Source organism: Bombina bombina, chromosome 4 (assembly GCF_027579735.1).
Source record: "Bombina bombina isolate aBomBom1 chromosome 4, aBomBom1.pri, whole genome shotgun sequence".
In the NCBI taxonomy this organism is placed as follows: Eukaryota; Metazoa; Chordata; class Amphibia; order Anura; family Bombinatoridae; genus Bombina; species Bombina bombina.
This window is the reverse complement of record NC_069502.1, coordinates 886178956-886196406: the sequence shown is the minus strand read 5'-3', so window position 1 is coordinate 886196406 and position 17451 is coordinate 886178956. Positions and strand designations below refer to the sequence as shown.

Here is a 17451-nt window from a genome sequence, read left to right as displayed (position 1 = left end):
AGGATTTGAAGTCCAGAAGGTATCCCTGAGATATGATCTCTAACGCCCAGGGATCCTGGACATCTCTTGCCCAAGCCTGGGCGAAGAGAGAAAGTCTGCCCCCCACTAGATCCGTTCCCGGATCGGGGGCCCTCAATTCATGCTGTCTTAGGGGCAGCAGCAGGTTTCCTGGCCTGCTTGCCCTTGTTCCAGGACTGGTTAGATCTCCAGCCTTGTCTGTAGCGAGCAACAGCTCCTTCCTGTTTTGGTGCAGAGGAAGTTGATGCTGCTCCTGCTTTGAAATTACGAAAGGAACGAAAATTAGACTGTCTAGCCTTAGGTTTGGCTCTGTCTTGAGGCAGGGCATGGCCTTTACCTCCTGTAATGTCAGCGATAATTTCTTTCAACCCGGGCCCGAATAAGGTCTGCCCTTTGAAAGGTATATTAAGCAATTTAGATTTAGAAGTAACGTCAGCTGACCAGGATTTTAGCCACAGTGCTCTGCGCGCCTGAATGGCGAATCCGGAATTCTTAGCCGTAAGTTTAGTTAAATGTACTACGACATCCGAAATAAATGAGTTAGCTAACTTAAGGGCTTTAAGCTTGTGTGTAATCTCATCTAATGGAGCTGATTCAAGTGTCTCTTCCAGAGACTCAAACCAAAATGCTGCTGCAGCCGTGACAGGCGCAATGCATGCAAGAGGTTGCAATATAAAACCTTGTTGAACAAACATTTTCTTAAGATAACCCTCTAACTTTTTATCCATTGGATCTGAAAAGGCACAGCTATCCTCCACCGGGATAGTGGTACGCTTAGCTAAAGTAGAAACTGCTCCCTCCACCTTAGGGACCGTTTGCCATAAGTCCCGTGTGGTGGCGTCTATTGGAAACATCTTTCTAAATATCGGAGGGGGTGAGAACGGCACACCGGGTCTATCCCACTCCTTAGTAACAATTTCAGTAAGTCTCTTAGGTATAGGAAAAACGTCAGTACTCGACGGTACCGCAAAATATTTATCCAACCTACACATTTTCTCTGGTATTGCAACTGTGTTACAATCATTCAGAGCCGCTAACACCTCCCCTAGTAATACACGGAGGTTTTCCAGCTTAAATTTAAAATTTGAAATGTCTGAATCCAGTTTGTTTGGATCAGAACCGTCACCCGCAGAATGAAGCTCTCCGTCCTCATGTTCTGCAAATTGTGACGCAGTGTCTGACATGGCCCTAATATTATCAGCGCACTCTGTTCTCACCCCAGAGTGATCACGCTTACCTCTTAGTTCTGGTAATTTAGCCAAAACTTCAGTCATAACAGTAGCCATATCCTGTAATGTGATTTGTAATGGCCGCCCAGATGTACTCGGCGCTACAATATCACGCACCTCCCGAGCGGGAGATGCAGGTACTGACACGTGAGGCGAGTTAGTCGGCATAACTCTCCCCTCGTTGTTTGGTGAAATATGTTCAATTTGTACAGATTGACTTTTATTTAAAGTAGCATCAATGCAGTTAGTACATAAATTTCTATTGGGCTCCACTTTGGCTTTAGCACATATAGCACAGATATCTTCCTCTGAATCAGACATGTTTAACACACTAGCAAATAAACTAGCAACTTGGAAATACTTTTCAAGTAATTTACTATAATATGAAAACGTACTGTGCCTATAAGAAGCACAGAAAAAGTTATGACAGTTGAAAATTAATAAACTGAAAAGTTATAGCATCAAATCTTTGTAAAAACACAATTTTAGCAAAGGATTGCTCCCATTAGCAAAGGATAACTAACCCTGATAGCAGAAAAAAAATACAGAAATAAACGTTTTTTATCACAGTCAACTACAATCTCACAGCTCTGCTGTGAGTGATTACCTCCCTCAAAACAAGTTTTGAAGACCCCTGAGTTCTGTAGAGATGAACCGGATCATGCAGGGAAGACAATGAACTTCTGACTGAATTTTTTGATGCGTAGCAAAAGCGCCAAAAAAGGCCCCTCCCCCTCACACACAACAGTGAGAGAGATCAGTAAACTGTCATAAATTAAATAAAACGACTGCCAAGTGGAAAAAAATAGTGCCCAAAACATTTTTTCACCCAGTACCTCAGAAAATTAAACGATTTTACATGCCAGCAAAAAACGTTTAACATTAAATAAATTAAGTGTTATTAAAAAGCCTGTTGCTAGTCCCTGCAAATTAGGCTAAAGTCTTATGCATACAGTATAATTCCAGTGAAGTGCCATTCCCCAGAATACTGAAGTGTAAAATATACATACATGACAGCCTGATACCAGTTGCTGCTACTGCATTTAAGGCTGAGTTTACATTATATCGGTATGGCAGAATTTTCTCATCAATTCCATTGTCAGAAAATAATAAGCTGCTACATACCTCTTTGCAGATTAATCTGCCCGCTGTCCCCTGATCTGAAGTTTACCTCTCCTCAGATGGCCGAGAAACAGCAATATGATCTTAACTACGCCGGCTAAAATCATAGAAAAAACTCAGGTAGATTCTTCTTCAAATTCTACCAGAGAAGGAATAACACACTCCGGTGCTATTATAAAATAACAAACTTTTGATTGAAGGTATGAAACTAAGTATAATCACCACAGTCCTCTCACACATCCTATCTATTCGTTGGGTGCAAGAGAATGACTGGAGGTGACGTAGAGGGGAGGAGCTATATAGCAGCTCTGCTGGGTGAATCCTCTTGCACTTCCTGTTGGGGAGGAGTTAATATCCCAGAAGTAATGATGACCCGTGGACTGACCACACTTAACAGGAGAAAATGACGTTTTTTCATGGGATTCCCATAGCGCCGGTATTACGAGTTTTGCGTTCTGGCTAAAAAGAGAGCGTTACACTCTAAAACGACAAGATCTGTACCGCCATCTAAAGTCAGTAGTTACGAGTTTTACTCTACAAAGCTGTAACATAAAACTCATAACTAAACTGCTACAAAGTACACTAAACACACATAAACTACCTATTAATCCCTAAACCGAGGCCCTCCCGCATTGCAAACACTACATTAAATTTATTAACCCCTAATCTGCCGCTCCCGATATCGCCGCCACTAATACAATTTATTAACCCATATTCCGCCGCTCCCCGATATTGTCACCATTATACTAAAGTTATTAACCCCTTAACCGCTGCCTTCCCGCATCGCAAACACTATTTAAATATTATTAACCCCTAATCTGCCGTCCGCCAACATCGCCCCAATATACTTAAGTTATTAAGTACTACACGGCCGCCACTATAATAAACCTATTAACCCCTAAACTGAAAGCCCCCCCACAACGAAATATACTAAATTAAACTATTAACGCCTAAACCGAAAGCCCCCCACATTGCAATAAACTAATTTAGACTAGTAACCCCTAAACCTAACCCTAACGTATTCCTAACCCTAACGTAACCCTAACCCTAACACCCCCTAACTTTAACATAACTAAAATATAGCTAAATTAAACTTACAATTATTAACTAAATAAACCTATTAACCACTAAACCGCCAGCCCCCCACATCTCAACAACTTAAACTAAAATATATTAACCCCTAACCCTAACGTAACCCTAACCCTAATGTAACCCTAACCCTAACACCCAATAACTTTAAAAAAGAGCTAAATTAAACTTACAATTAGTAACTAAATAAACATATTAACCCCTAAACCACCAGCCCCCCACATCGCAACAACCTAAATTAAACTATATTAACCCCTAAACCTAACCCTAACGTAACCCTAACACCCCCTAACTGTAAGATAATTAAAATAGATCTAAATCAAATTTACAATTATTAACTAAATAATACCTATTTAAAACTAAATATATACTTACTTGTAAAATAAAACCTAAGCTAGCTACAATATTATATTTATTTCACAGGTAAGTTTGTATTTATTTTAACTAGGTAGACTAGTTAGTAAATAGTTATTAACTATTTAATAACTACCTAGTTAAAATAAATACAAAATTACCTATCAAATAAAACCTAAGCTACCTTACACTAAAACCTAAAATTACAAAAAATAAAAAAACTTCCATTACAAAAAATAAAAAAACCTACCATTACAAAAAACCCCCCAAAAAAAATTATCCAAAAAAAAATAAAAATTATTCCTATTCTAATACCCTTTTAAAAAAAAAAACACCCCAAAATAAAAAAAGCCTAATCTAAAATAAACTACCAAGGGCCCCTAAAAGGGCCTTTTGTAGGGCTTTGCCCTAAGCTAAACAGCTCTTTTGCTGCAAAAAAACACCCCATAACAGTATACAAACCCCCACCCCCCAAACTACCAAGGGCCCTTAAAAGGGCCTTTTGTAGGGCATTGCCCTAAAGATAATAGCACTTTTCCCACAAAAGAAAAACAAACACCCCCTAAAAAAATACATTACACAAAATAACAAACAAATTATCAAAAATAATAAAAATTATTCCTATTCTAATACCCATTAAAAAAACACCCCAAAATAAAATACCTAATCGAGAATAAACTACCAATGGCCCTTAAATGGGCCTTTTGTAGGGCATTGCCCTAAAGAAATCAGCTCTGTTTATGAAAAAAAAATTACAAACACCCACTAACATTACAAAGCCCCACCCCCCCAAACCCACAATATTAAAAAAAAATATCTAAAAAACCTAAGCTACCCATTACCCTGAAAAGGGCATTTGGATGGGCATTGCCCTTAAAAGGGCATTTAGCTCTTTTACTGCCCAAACCCTAATCTAAAAATAAAACCCTCCCAAAAAACACTTAAAAAAACCTAACACTAACCCCAAGATGATCCACTTACAGTTTTTGAAGTCCTGCTTGAACAATCTTCATCCTGGCGGAGAAGTCTTCATCTAGGCGGCCTCTTCAATCTTCATCCCGGCAGCGAAGTCCTCATCCAAGCGGCAAGAAGTCTTCATCCAGGCGGCATCTTCTATCTTGATCCCGACAGCGCAGAGGGGGTCCATTCTGAAGACATCTGGCACAGAGCATCCTCTTCATATGGTCACCGCTGTACACTAAATCTTAAAGCAAGGTACGCGATCCAAGATGGCGTCCCTTGCATTCCTATTGGCTGAAAAATTTGAATCAGCCAATAGGAATTAAAGCTGCTAAAATCCTATTGGCTGTTAAAATCAGTCAATAGGATTTAAGCAGCTCTAATTCTATTGGATGATGAATCAGCCAATAGAATGAGAGCTGCTTAAATCCTATTGGCTGTTCAAATCAGCCAATAGGAGTTAAGCAGCTCTCATTCATTTGTATACTGTTAGGTTTTTTTTTTTATTGTAGCAAAAGAGCTGTTTAATTTAGGGCAATGCCCAACAAAAGGCCCTTTTAAGGGCTCCCCAAAAGGCCATTTTAAGGGCCCTTGGCAGTTTGGGGGCTGGGGGTTTGTATACTGTTAGGGGGTGTTTTTTTGTAGCAAAAGAGCTGTTTTAAGGGTCCCCAAAAGGCCCTTTTAAGGGCCCTTGGTAGTTTATTTTAAATTAGGTTTTTTTTTTTGTTTTTGTTTTTTTTAAAGGGTATTAGAATAGGAATAATTGTTTTTTGTGGATAATTTCGGGTTTTTTTAATGGTAGTTTTTTTTTTATTAATTGTAATGGTAGGTTTTAGTGTAAGGTAGCTTAAGTTTTATTTGACAGGTTATTTTCTATTTATTTTAACTAGGTAGTTATTAAATAGTTAATAACTATTTACTAACTAGTCTACCTAGTTAAAATAAATACAAACTTAACTGTGAAATAAAAATAATACCTAAGATAGCTACAATATAACTATTAGTTATATTGTAGCTAGCTTAGGTTTTATTTCACAGGTACGTATGTATTTAGTTTTAAATAGGTATTATTTAGTTAATAATTGTAAGTTTAATTTAGCTCTATTTTAATTATGTTAAAGTTAGAGGGTGTTAGGGTTACATGAGGGTTTAATAGTTTAATTTAGGTTGTTGCGATGTGTGGGGCTGGCGGTTTAGGCATAATAGGTTTATTTAGTTAATAATTGTAAGTATAATTTAGCTCTATTTTAATTATGTTAAAGTTAGGGGGTGTTAGGGTTATGTTAGGGGTTAATAGTTTAATGTAGGTTGTTGCAATGTGGGGGGCTGGTGGTTTAGGGGTTAATAGGTTTATTTAGTGGTAGTGATGTGGGAGGCCAGAGGTTTAGGGGTTAATAGCTTTATTTAGTTGCGGCAATGTCGGGGAGTGGCAGAATAGGGGTTAATATATTAATTATAGTGTGGGCGATGTTGGGGTGCGGCGGAATAGGGGTTAATAACTTTAGTATAGTGGCGGCGATATCGGGAGCAGCAGATTAGGGGTTAATACCTTTATTTAGGTGGCGGGGATATCGGGAGCGGCAGATTAGGGGTTAAAAACTGTAGGCAGGCGTCGGTGATGTCGGGGGCAACAGATTAGGGGTGTTTAGACGTGGGATTTATGTTAGGGTGTTAGGTTTAAACCGTATTTTCTTTTTCCCCATAGACATCAATGGGGCTGCGTTACGGAGCATTTCTTTCCGCGATCGCAGGTGTTAGGTTTTTTTTCTGACCTGCTCTCCCCATTGATGTCTAGGGGGAAAGCGTGCACGAGCACATCCAATCAGTGCTTGTTTTTGGTGCGGTATGGAGCTTAAAAACCCCATATCACCCGCACAAGCCTGTTTCTTTAAAACTTGTAATGGCAGCGCTATAGGGGATAAAATAACGCCACTTTTGTTGCGTTCGTTAATTTCCCTATAGCGCTCAAAACTCTTATTCTAGGCGTATGAGGGGGGATGGCGGTTTAGAGGTTAATAGTTTATTTATGGATGTAAGTGTACTTTGAAGTGTTTTGTGCAACTTTTCATTTTCGAGAACAAGTTAAACACAGCTCTTAGATCGTGGAAAGGATTAAAGCGTAAAAAAAAGACGCAATCGCAATTTTGCTGCATTTGTAATATCAGCGGGATGAAAATGGTTTGCGAAATACTAATTTCACTATTATTTAATCTAGGCTAAGATGTGATTTTTAGCTAGCACACTGCATTAGCGTGCTTAAACACTTGATGGCAGCATCCACTTAAAAAAGGGAAAGCATGCAAACTTTGCAAAAATAGAAAGCAGATACATTAAGGTTTATTTGTAGAGAAGGTCTTGAATTAGGTCTTAAATGCTTATCTGTGCATCATTGATAAAACATTAATTTGTAGAGAATATGCCATTTTCAGTCAACTTGTATAGCAGATCATCTGTATGTTTTGTCAGATATGTTTGTAATGCGTTTTTTGTTTTTTTCTGTATGACAGTTTCACAAGTATATATTTTTTTAAAAGTGGATTATCTGAAATAAATGTTGGTTATCCACATACTTTAAAATGTATTGTTAAAGAGACGTGTAATTAAATTAATCTGTCACTTTTATTTATTTAGAGAGCAATTTGAGGCATGTTAAAAACAAAAAAAAATTAAAAGAATATTAAAGGGACACAATACTCAAATCAATTAAAATATATTTGTTTGAAAGGGTTAAAGGAACATGAAACCATGCAATTTTAAACAACTTTCCAATATATAATACATTTGCCTTGTTCTTTTGGTATCCTTTGTTGAAAAGCATAATAAGGTAGCGTGGATCTTTTGTCATTGGTTGACAGATGTGTTCAGCTAGTTCCCAGTAGTGCGTTGATGCTCCTTCAACAAAGGATACCAAGAGAATGAAGCAAATGTGATAATGGAAGTAAATTGGAAAGTTGTTTAAAATCAAATGCTCTGCCTGAATCATGTCCCTTTACGGAAAAAACTAACAAAAAGTTAGAAAAGCATTGCAATATTTTTAAATACAATCTTTTAGATTGAACAGAGTAGTAAGGTCATGTCAGGCATGCATGGTAGCTCTTAAAGGAACAAGAAACCTACAATTGTAATGACATGATTTAGAGATTTGTGCAATTAAAAAAACACATAAATTATGCTTACCTGAAAATTTTCATTTTCTTCTGATGGAAAGAGTCTACAGCTGCATTCATTACTTTTGGGAAATAAGAACCTGGCCACCAGGAGGAGACAAAGACACCCCAGCCAAAGGCTTAAATACTCCTCCCACTCCCCTCATCCCCCAGTCATTCTGCAGAGGAACAAGGAACAGTAGAAGAAATATCAGGGTAAAAAGGTGCCAGAAGAATATAAGGACGCCCCACATAAAATTACGGGTGCGGAGCCGAGTACTCTTTCCATCAGAAGACAAAGAAATGTTCATAATTTATGTTTTTCTTCTTAAATGGAAAGAGTCCACAGCTGCATTCATTACTTTTGGGAAACAATAACCAAGCTATAGAGGACACTGAATGCCAAGACGGGAGGCTACAATAGGCGGCCCATACTGAGAGCACCAGGCCTGAACCTCTACCCAATTAAAAATCCCGCTTCGACCGAAGCCGAGAAAAAATTTCAAGGAAAAGCCCCAATGACACTGACTCGCAGCCAGTCCAGAGCCAAACCAAAGACTGCAAAACGGACTTGACTGAGCCAACAGTCCACCAAGAGACACCGTCGCCCAACAGACGGTCCGTCCCCCAACACTCACCCCTCACAAGTGAAGGGTAAACCAGTCGAAATCCCCAAGGGGAACAAGACAAAGGAGGATTGAGGAAACTGAAAAGTCCCTTAATACAAAAAACAGCACCTCCAAGAGTGGGCCCAGCACACAGAGACCCAAATGAACCCAAACAGGGAAAGAGGCCACGCCTATACCAGGCGAAACCCGGGATAATACCGGGCACAGAGACCGAAAAGACGTCTCCCCAATACCCTGCAAGCATGGAATGCAACTAAAGAGGCAAAGTCCTCCCAGCGCCTGCCCATAGAATACCCAAGTATTTGACCGTGAAAGAGCGTGTAATAGACCCAGGAGAAACCCCAAGTTCGAGAACACAGAGTCCATAACAGGACTACACAGAGGGAGCTTGCAAGGAAGAAGAAAAAGCAGTCATCAAGAAACGGACCGCACAAAACAGCCCCTGACAGAGGGCACGCTCCAGGCAACCTAAGCCGCCGGACCTACACACAGGTCCCTAAAAAGGGGGACACAAAGCCTCCATCGAGGCCCCCCGAGAAGCTGAGAATACCCTCAGAACCCAAAGAAAGAGGAAACCGTCTCCTGTCAAAGGAGCAATGAGAAAGGAAAAACCATCTCCTAGCAGGCTGAGCTATCAGAATAGACTCAGCAAGCTCACACATCCCAAAGGACCCATAGACTGCCCTGGCATCCTGACCTGCAGACCCAGCTGGGCCACCAATACAAGAGAGCAAAGATCCCGAAACTGGTAGAGGAACAAACACCCCAACTGGCCAAAAGGCCAAGCACAAGGGTATGGATGCATATCCAGAGAATCCAGATAGCGAGAAGAACTCGAAAGCCCCGACCAAAGGAAGGAACCACCCCTAGCTAAAGTCCAACGCTCCAAAGAGCAAGGCTAGAAGTCGTATGAGCATCAGGACAACCAAGGGATACCTTGAGGTAAAAAAAATCCTACTAGCAGGACTAGCCTCCCTATCACCTCCGCACAAGCAGAGGACACAAGGAAGAAAAAAGGCACTAAGCTTACCCAGCTCTGCTAACATTATCTGGAAGCGAAAACATGCTGCAACCTCAGGGGGGAACACGCCACCCCGCATGGAGGAACCATAAACTGTGTTACCCGCATGTGTAGAAGTATGAATTGGAAGAAAACTCGCCTCTTGGAGGATGGGGCCCCCAGAGGCGGATGGCTCAGCAGTCCCCTGATTCCCAGAGTACGAGGAACCAGGCTCTCTTATATGGCATATGGAACAAAACTGGTCGACTGGTCATCACTGGACACAGAATCTGAAATCAAAATAGTCTATGTACCAGAATCCTCTGTAACTGAATCTGAAATGAGCACAGTCTCAGCATCACAATCCTCCATAACTGGATAGAGAAAATATCAATATGGATGAAAACAAAAATGGCACCTGACACCCACAATGGCTGGAGCAATCACCACCTCTTATGACCAGACCCCTGCGGACTAGAATATCTCCTTCGCCACGCGGTCAGGAATGCAGAAATGGGGAACAGAACATAACCACGCCTGAACACAAGGTGAACTAAATAGTGCAAAAAAAGCGCGCCCAACCAAAAGGCCGCGTCACTTCCAAAGGCCTCAACATTCCAACCTCAAGCCCATAAACATCACACATAAGCAGGTTGAATCACATAACAAACATGATTATAAACCCCCCTGTTCAATAACCCTCCCCAGGAGATATTAACCCTCGATTCCAAGATACTAACAGAGACTCAGTGAGACCCTTAAGTCATATAGTTAGACCCGCAAAGGTGTGGTAGCCTCTCGGGAAAACATTCATATTACAGTACATTGACGATAAAGTAAAATGAAATGGAATCTACGCCGTGGAACAGGAATACGGCCTTTGAAGTGTGACGAATAGTGGCATCGCCTCCGCCATGGACTTGAGAGAAGAAAGCAGGCAGCGGAGCGAAATTCGACAACGCCGATTGCTTGAGGAACTGTTAATATGAGTCGGGATGGTTTCGCAGGAAGACTCTCCCTGCATCTCTAGACTCTAACTTTCATCCAAGCCCTCACTGAGAGACTGACAGGACTACTTAAAACTCCTGTCCCATGCCGAAGAGTACTACCCTCCATAAGAGACAAAAAAAATTCTGACATGTCTCTGCCAACCTCCTGGGACGAAAGGCAAAGAATGACTGGGGGATGAGGGAGTGGGAGGAGTATGTAAGCCTTTGGCTGGGGTGTCTTTGCCTCCTCCTGGTGGCCAGGTTCTTAATTCCCAAAAGTAATGAATGCAGCTGTGGACTCTTTCCATTTAAGAAGAAAATATCTATTTACTTCTAGTATCAAATCGACTTTGTTCACTTGGTATCCTTTGTTGAAAAGCATACCTAGATAGGCTAAGGAGTGTGCACATGCAAGGCTTTACATTGTGCAAACACTGCTCCCATCTAGTGCTCAAGACATGTCCACACTCCTTAGTCAATCTAGGTATGCTTTTCAACAAAAGATATGAAAGGAACAAAGTAGATTTGATTATAGAAGTAAATTCGAAACTTTTCTTTTTAAATCGCATGCTTTGTCTGAATCATATGAAATTTTGGGATAATAGCCTTTTAAGCACCACAGCACTTGAACTGTTAAATTTAAAAAGAAAAAATAACAGGGCCTATACAACTGGACTTCAGAGACCCTTACTAAAGAACTGGTGTGCACATATGGATGTGAAGTTATGCATTACACATTGCCTAAATAAGATAAACAAAGTCCAATTGTGCACTTGCTTGTTCATGGTGATTGACATGCCCTGCTCTTGCGCATGTGCAATGATATATTTTGCTCTGCTTTACAACTGGCAACTGCAGGCGGACAGCTTCTCTACCTGATACAGTTTCCCCTTAATGTTCTGCAAAACACATGCACAAATATTTTAACATGCCAGAGGTGAGGAAGTAAATTCACTTCATTACTATTATATCCCTTTTAGTAATATGTGCAGTATTTTCAGCCTTCTCTGCGGAGTAGTGTTTTAAAGGATCCAAGAATCAGTTTAATAAAACAAACAAGTAAGTTTTTTTTTTTTATGAGTGCATTAGAAATGATTTACTCCATTGCAAAAGATATGGATGTACAAAAAATATTTTGAAAGCATTTCAAACAGTCATGTAGTTTACCTTACTTCTTTTTCTTTGGCCAATAAGGGGAAGATATAAAAATTTCATGTTCCGAATAAACAAACTTTTTATTGTCAGGCCTGCTGAGCCATGTTCTTCCCTAATAATAGACCTGTGAGAGTCACCTTTATCAGCTAGTGAGTATTACTAGGAAGAACACAAGTGTTACTGTTATATTGGATTCAATTTAAATTTAAATAGCTATTGCTGTCTGCAAATTGTCTGGAGATATATAAGAAATCAATCATTATTAAAGCGATGGTAAATCCGAGCGTTTAACAAACACTAGGATTTACCATCAGTAAAAATCAAGTGGCAGTTAAATGATAAAATATGCTAAAAAGGGTGCTAAACTCGCCCTTTCTGTGCTGTTGCACAGCACTAAACTCAGCGGCTCTGGCCGCCCACGGCACATCGATCTTCTGCCAATGAAGTGCCACTTGCACCTCTAAACCAATAGCCGTACATACAGAAACCTGTCAATTGACACGCAGGGCTATGTGTTCAGAGGTGCAAACGTCACCTAATTGAAGGAGATCGATGTGCCAAGTGGGGCCGGAGTCGCTGAGTTCAGCATTGTGCAACGGCACAGAAAGGGTGAGTTTAGCACACTTTTTTTACATATTTGATTTCAAAAGTTTTTTAATGAGGCTTTTATAAGAAATATAATAATGTGCATATACAAATACAGCAATAAGCAGAAGCTGGGCTATTATTCTAGGTAATGGCAATGAATATACAGATAACAATGTTGCCGTTGTATGAGAGGATAGCCACTTAAGATAAAGAAGAAGAAAAAAGAAGAAAAAAACAGTGTACCTTGCTTATTGGTAAATTTCTGGTTCTCAGTTGTAGCACATATAGTGATACAAACAACGTCCTCAACTTAAGTTTAACAAAAACTACGGTATAGTCTCTAAATTAACTAGAAGTCTACACAATAAACAATTATGCAGAATTAAAACCTCATTTTCTCTAGCATATGTTCCTCAAATAATTAGAGGGTCACTCTTGGAACTTGCTATATCGTTGATATAAGCATGAGGAATTATAACAGACATTGGCCACTCTTGGGCCTTAGCATTTATATATTACAGGAACATAGAAAATAGCAACCCCGATACTTAATGTAAAAAATTAGCAATTGATATTATAAATGCTATTAATGATAAATGTTAGATCCTTGCTATTCTTAAGATGTATAGATATGAATAAACCGAGTTTGAAGCCAATCCATGGGGGAGAATTTGTAATTAAAATGGGCAGCCTTCATAGATGATAAGTTCCTGTTGCTAATGGGGCACCATATATAATGAAGGGGTCAATAATGTGCATTTATATTACGTATGCAAATTATATATGGAGTAGAACTTGGATATTAAGCCAAAACAGTTAATACTGAGGGAGTAAGTAGGGCTACCCACAGACATTGCTCATATAAATATTTCTCTCTCAAGCAAGTCTGAATATCTGTCTGTATGTATGAAAAATGTGTTCCCGGATATTCCCCTGGAACCATCTAGTAGGTGGCATTTGTGAGAAGAAGGAGTATATAAAGTGCTCAGCCATCCGTCTTAGCTAACCCAATTTAAGAGAGGAATATTAACTTCATGCACAGGACAGAAACTGAGTAAATCATACATATGTCAAGCTCTCTATAAAAGAGATAAATCTGCAGAATTACACATTAAGTACACATTAGTAGCTCAATCTTGTTCATCCTTACTGTGTAGTTTCCAACTAGGAGGTTTGCTAATAGTTAATTGTCGGTCTTGAGAACACTTAGGTATGATTCACATTGAAATATAATTTACCTCCACCTCACCACAAACTTGGTGCCACCATCTTATTTATCAGCTAGATTACGAGTTTTGCGGTATGAGTGAAAAAGCAGCGTTATGACTCTTTTTCACTACCGCTGGTATTACGAGTCTTGCAGGTTTAGCTGGACCGCACACTTTTTTGGCCGGAACGCAACGTAACTACTGCAGCTTTCAAAAAGTCCTTTTTCAATAGGACTTCCATAGCGCCAGTGTTACGAGCTTGCCTGGGAGGCCAAAAAGTGAGCGGTACAGCCTAAAACTACAAGATCCATATCGTAAACTGAAAGTCAGTAGTTATGGGTTTTATGCTACAACGCCGTAACATAAAACTCATAACTAAAGTGCTAAAAAGTACACTAACACCCATAAACTACCTATTAACCCCTAAACTGAGGCCCTCCCGCAGTGCAAACACTAAAATAAAATTATTGACCTCTAATCTGCTGCTCCGGACATAGCCACCACTATAATAAACATATTAACCCCTAAACCGCCGTACTCCCGCATTGCAAACACTAGTTAAATATTATTAACCCTAATCTGCCGCCCCCAACGTCGTCGCTACCTACCTACACTTATTAACCCCTAATCTGCCGCCCCCAATGTCGCCGCCACTATACTAAAGTTATAAACCCCTAAACCTAACCCTAAGTCTAACCCTAACACCCCCTACATTAATATAATTAAAATAAATCTAATAAAAAATTCCTATCATTAACTAAATAATTCCTATTTAAAACTAAATGCTTACCTCTAAAATAAACCCTAATCTAGCTACAATATAACTAATAGTTACATTGTATCTATCTTAGGTTTTATTTTTATTTTACAGCTAAGTTTGTATTTATTTTAACTAGGTAGACTAGTTACTAAATAGTTATTAACTGTTTACTAGCTACCTAGCTAAAATAAATACAAATTTACCTGTAAAATAAAACCTAACCTGAGTTACACTAACACCTAACCTTACACTACAATTAAATTACAATAAATTACATTAATTAAATCCAATTAACTAAATTACAAAAACCCCCACTAAATAACACAAAATAAAAGGGCATTTGGATGGCCATTGCCCTTAAAAGGGCATTTAGCTCTTTTTCCGCCCACAGCTAAAAATAAAACCCACACAATAAACCTTTTAAAAAAAACCTCTTATAACTCTGTTAAGAAAATCCTAACAAAACATCATTCAAAAAATGAACTGTTTAGACATCCAGGGTTATGTTCAAGTCTCGATGTATAGTAGGATGGGAGATTACCACCCCACTGTCTTTGCCACTGCCCAAATTATACAATGCCGGATTTCTGCCTCCTATATCCCATATCAATCCGATGATAATAGGGAGCCTTTTCAGGGAACATCAATCCACGAGAAAAATAAGGGAAGCTAAGAGAACCGCAAATGTTTCTGCTCTTTGGCAATCTGCTCACCTGCAAACTGTAGCTGTACTTACAACTCGTATCCTCATGACGGTAAGGTACAGTGATGCATTCCACTAAGGAGCCGGTCGTTTATTTCACAATTTATTTGTATTGATTTAGTGGTATTACCATAGAGATGACTAAATTAGAATTATATTTAGTATAAAGTAAAGATATTTTAAATTAATTAATAATCACACCCCCCAGCGAAACGGAGGCAGCGTTGTAAGTTTAGCACCATGTATCCGGGACCTGCAAAACCTTTTCCACTACAGGCTGTGTCCCTATGTGGTTATCTCCGGCTTTGTCAACATGTGAATTAGCTATATTGGAGTCCGTCATCCATGCACCCTGGAGAAAAGTAGCGTTGCTTGTTCGCCCCTTACCTTGATCTTTAAATGCTCCGACTCCCCGGTCCAGCGAAGAAAATTTGATAATAGAAGTAAATTAGAAAGTTGCTTAAAACTGCTTACTCTATCTGAATTATTAAAGTAAAAATGTGGGTTTAGAATCCCTTTAATATTGAACAAGTGTCTGCTTGTGCAACGCTGCCCCTGCTGGCCCAGGACCAATCCCATGTGAGCAGGGGCTATCAACCACCCTGGTCGGAATTGTCCGGGATGTTTGTAAACCGGCAGCTCAGAGCTGGTATTTAGGTTATCAAGTGGCCTGATGACCGATGCTTCATAAAGTTGCTCCAAAGCTGCATCCGCAGCTTGGTAAATGGAGACCTGTGTGTGTGTGAGAGATGTTTTCATTGTCAGGTGTTGGAGTTCATATAGAAAATATAACAGAGAGACCTATAGCTCACAAAGTAGAAATGTTGTTTATGTGAAATACTTATAGACCACAATGCACTGTAGCCAAGTAGTTTAGGACCTTTTCATTTATCATATATTTAAAAAAAGATAGGAAATGATATGGTTAAAAACAACATACCTTAACCCCTTCCCGTCCGGACTTATTTGTAAACAAATAAGTAAAAAATTGAAATCATTCATACGATCACGTGATTTTAATGATGGGATTGTGTCAGGGGAGAGTGCCTATGAAGCTTGGCATGCCCTCCAGCCTACAATCCCATTCAGGAAGCGCCTTTGGCTTTAGTACAGCCAAATGGCTATGATGTTCTATGCCGTCCTAACAGCTTTAAAGCCCAGTGTGGTTAGGACGGCATAGAACGTCATAACGGCACAAAGGGGTTAATGACTAAAAAAAATAATAAAAAATAAAAAATTGGAACCTTCTGTTGTTAAATGAAGAACTGCTACAGATAGTCATTTGCTGTTTGAGTTTCCGTGCAGAGTATTCCACAGATAAATGCTAAATGCTGGTATGAATGGAATATTAATGGCTAACACTTAAAATGATCTATAATTGCAGTTAAATATATCAAATGTTTTACCTGGGATGCAGGCCTTGAATTAGGGGCTGATGAAACTTTGTCTTTGCCAGACTTTTCAACTGTTTTTTCTTTCCCTTCTTTCCCTTTTCTGGCTGTCTTTGGAGTATTTATTGACTTGGCATCATCACCATTGTTAATATCTGCAACAATGCCTTCTTGCTTTTCTCCAAATACTATATATATAAGAAAAACAAAAGTATATATTTAAATCAAATGGACAAAGTTTATTCCTAAAGAGAGAGTAAAGTCAAAAAGAAACTTGCATGATTCAAATAAAGCACGACATTTTAAACAAATGTCCAATTTACTTCTGCTATCTAATTTGCTTTGTTCTCTTGATAGTCATTGTTGAAAAGCATACCTAGGTAGGCTCAGAGCAGCAATGCAGTATTGGGGGCAAGCTGCTGATTGGTTGCTGCACAGATGCCTCTTCTCATTGGCTCACCATTGCTGCTCCTTCAGCAAAAGATACCAAGGCCCATATTTATCAAGCTCCGTACAGAGCTTGAAGGGCCGTGTTTCTGGCGAGTCTTCAGACTCGCCGGAAACAAAAGTTATGAAGCAGCGGTCTAAAGACCGCTGCTCCATAACCCTGTCCGCCTGCTCTGAGCAGGCGGACATGAATCGCCGGAAATCAACCCGATCGAGTACGATCGGGTTGATTGACACCTCCCTGCTGGCGGCCGATTGGCCACGAGTCAGCAGGGGCGGCGTTGCACCAGCAGCTCTTGTGAGCTGCTGGTGCAATGTTAAATGTGGAGAGCGTATTGCTCTCCGCATTTAGCGAGGTCTTGCGGACCTGATCCGCACTGTCAGATCAGGTCCGCAAGACCTTTAATAAATAGGGGCCATAGAGAATTAAGCAAATTTGATGACAGAAGTAAATTTAAAAATGTGTTTAAAAATGTTATGCTCTACCTTAATCATTAAATATTTTTTTTTGGATTTGATGCCCTGCAACAGGGGTTAAATACAGTTACAGTGCTACAAAGCAGCAATGCACTACTGGGAGCTAGCTGAACACATCAAGTAAGCCAATCACAAGAGGAATATATGTGTGTGCTGAACAAGCAATTGCTTATACAATGTTAAATG

The 17451-nt window shown here is 39.6% G+C and overlaps 1 protein-coding gene across 1 annotated transcript in view; it reads right to left on the bottom strand.

Moving 5' to 3' along the window:
* Positions 1–17451, bottom strand: part of ADGB (androglobin) — a 693780-nt gene that overhangs the window by 80218 nt on the left and 596111 nt on the right. Inside the window, exon 30 of the mRNA XM_053711792.1 lies at positions 16357–16520. Coding sequence (XP_053567767.1) covers positions 16357–16520 — 164 coding nt within the window. The remainder of the gene's footprint in view (positions 1–16356; positions 16521–17451) is intronic.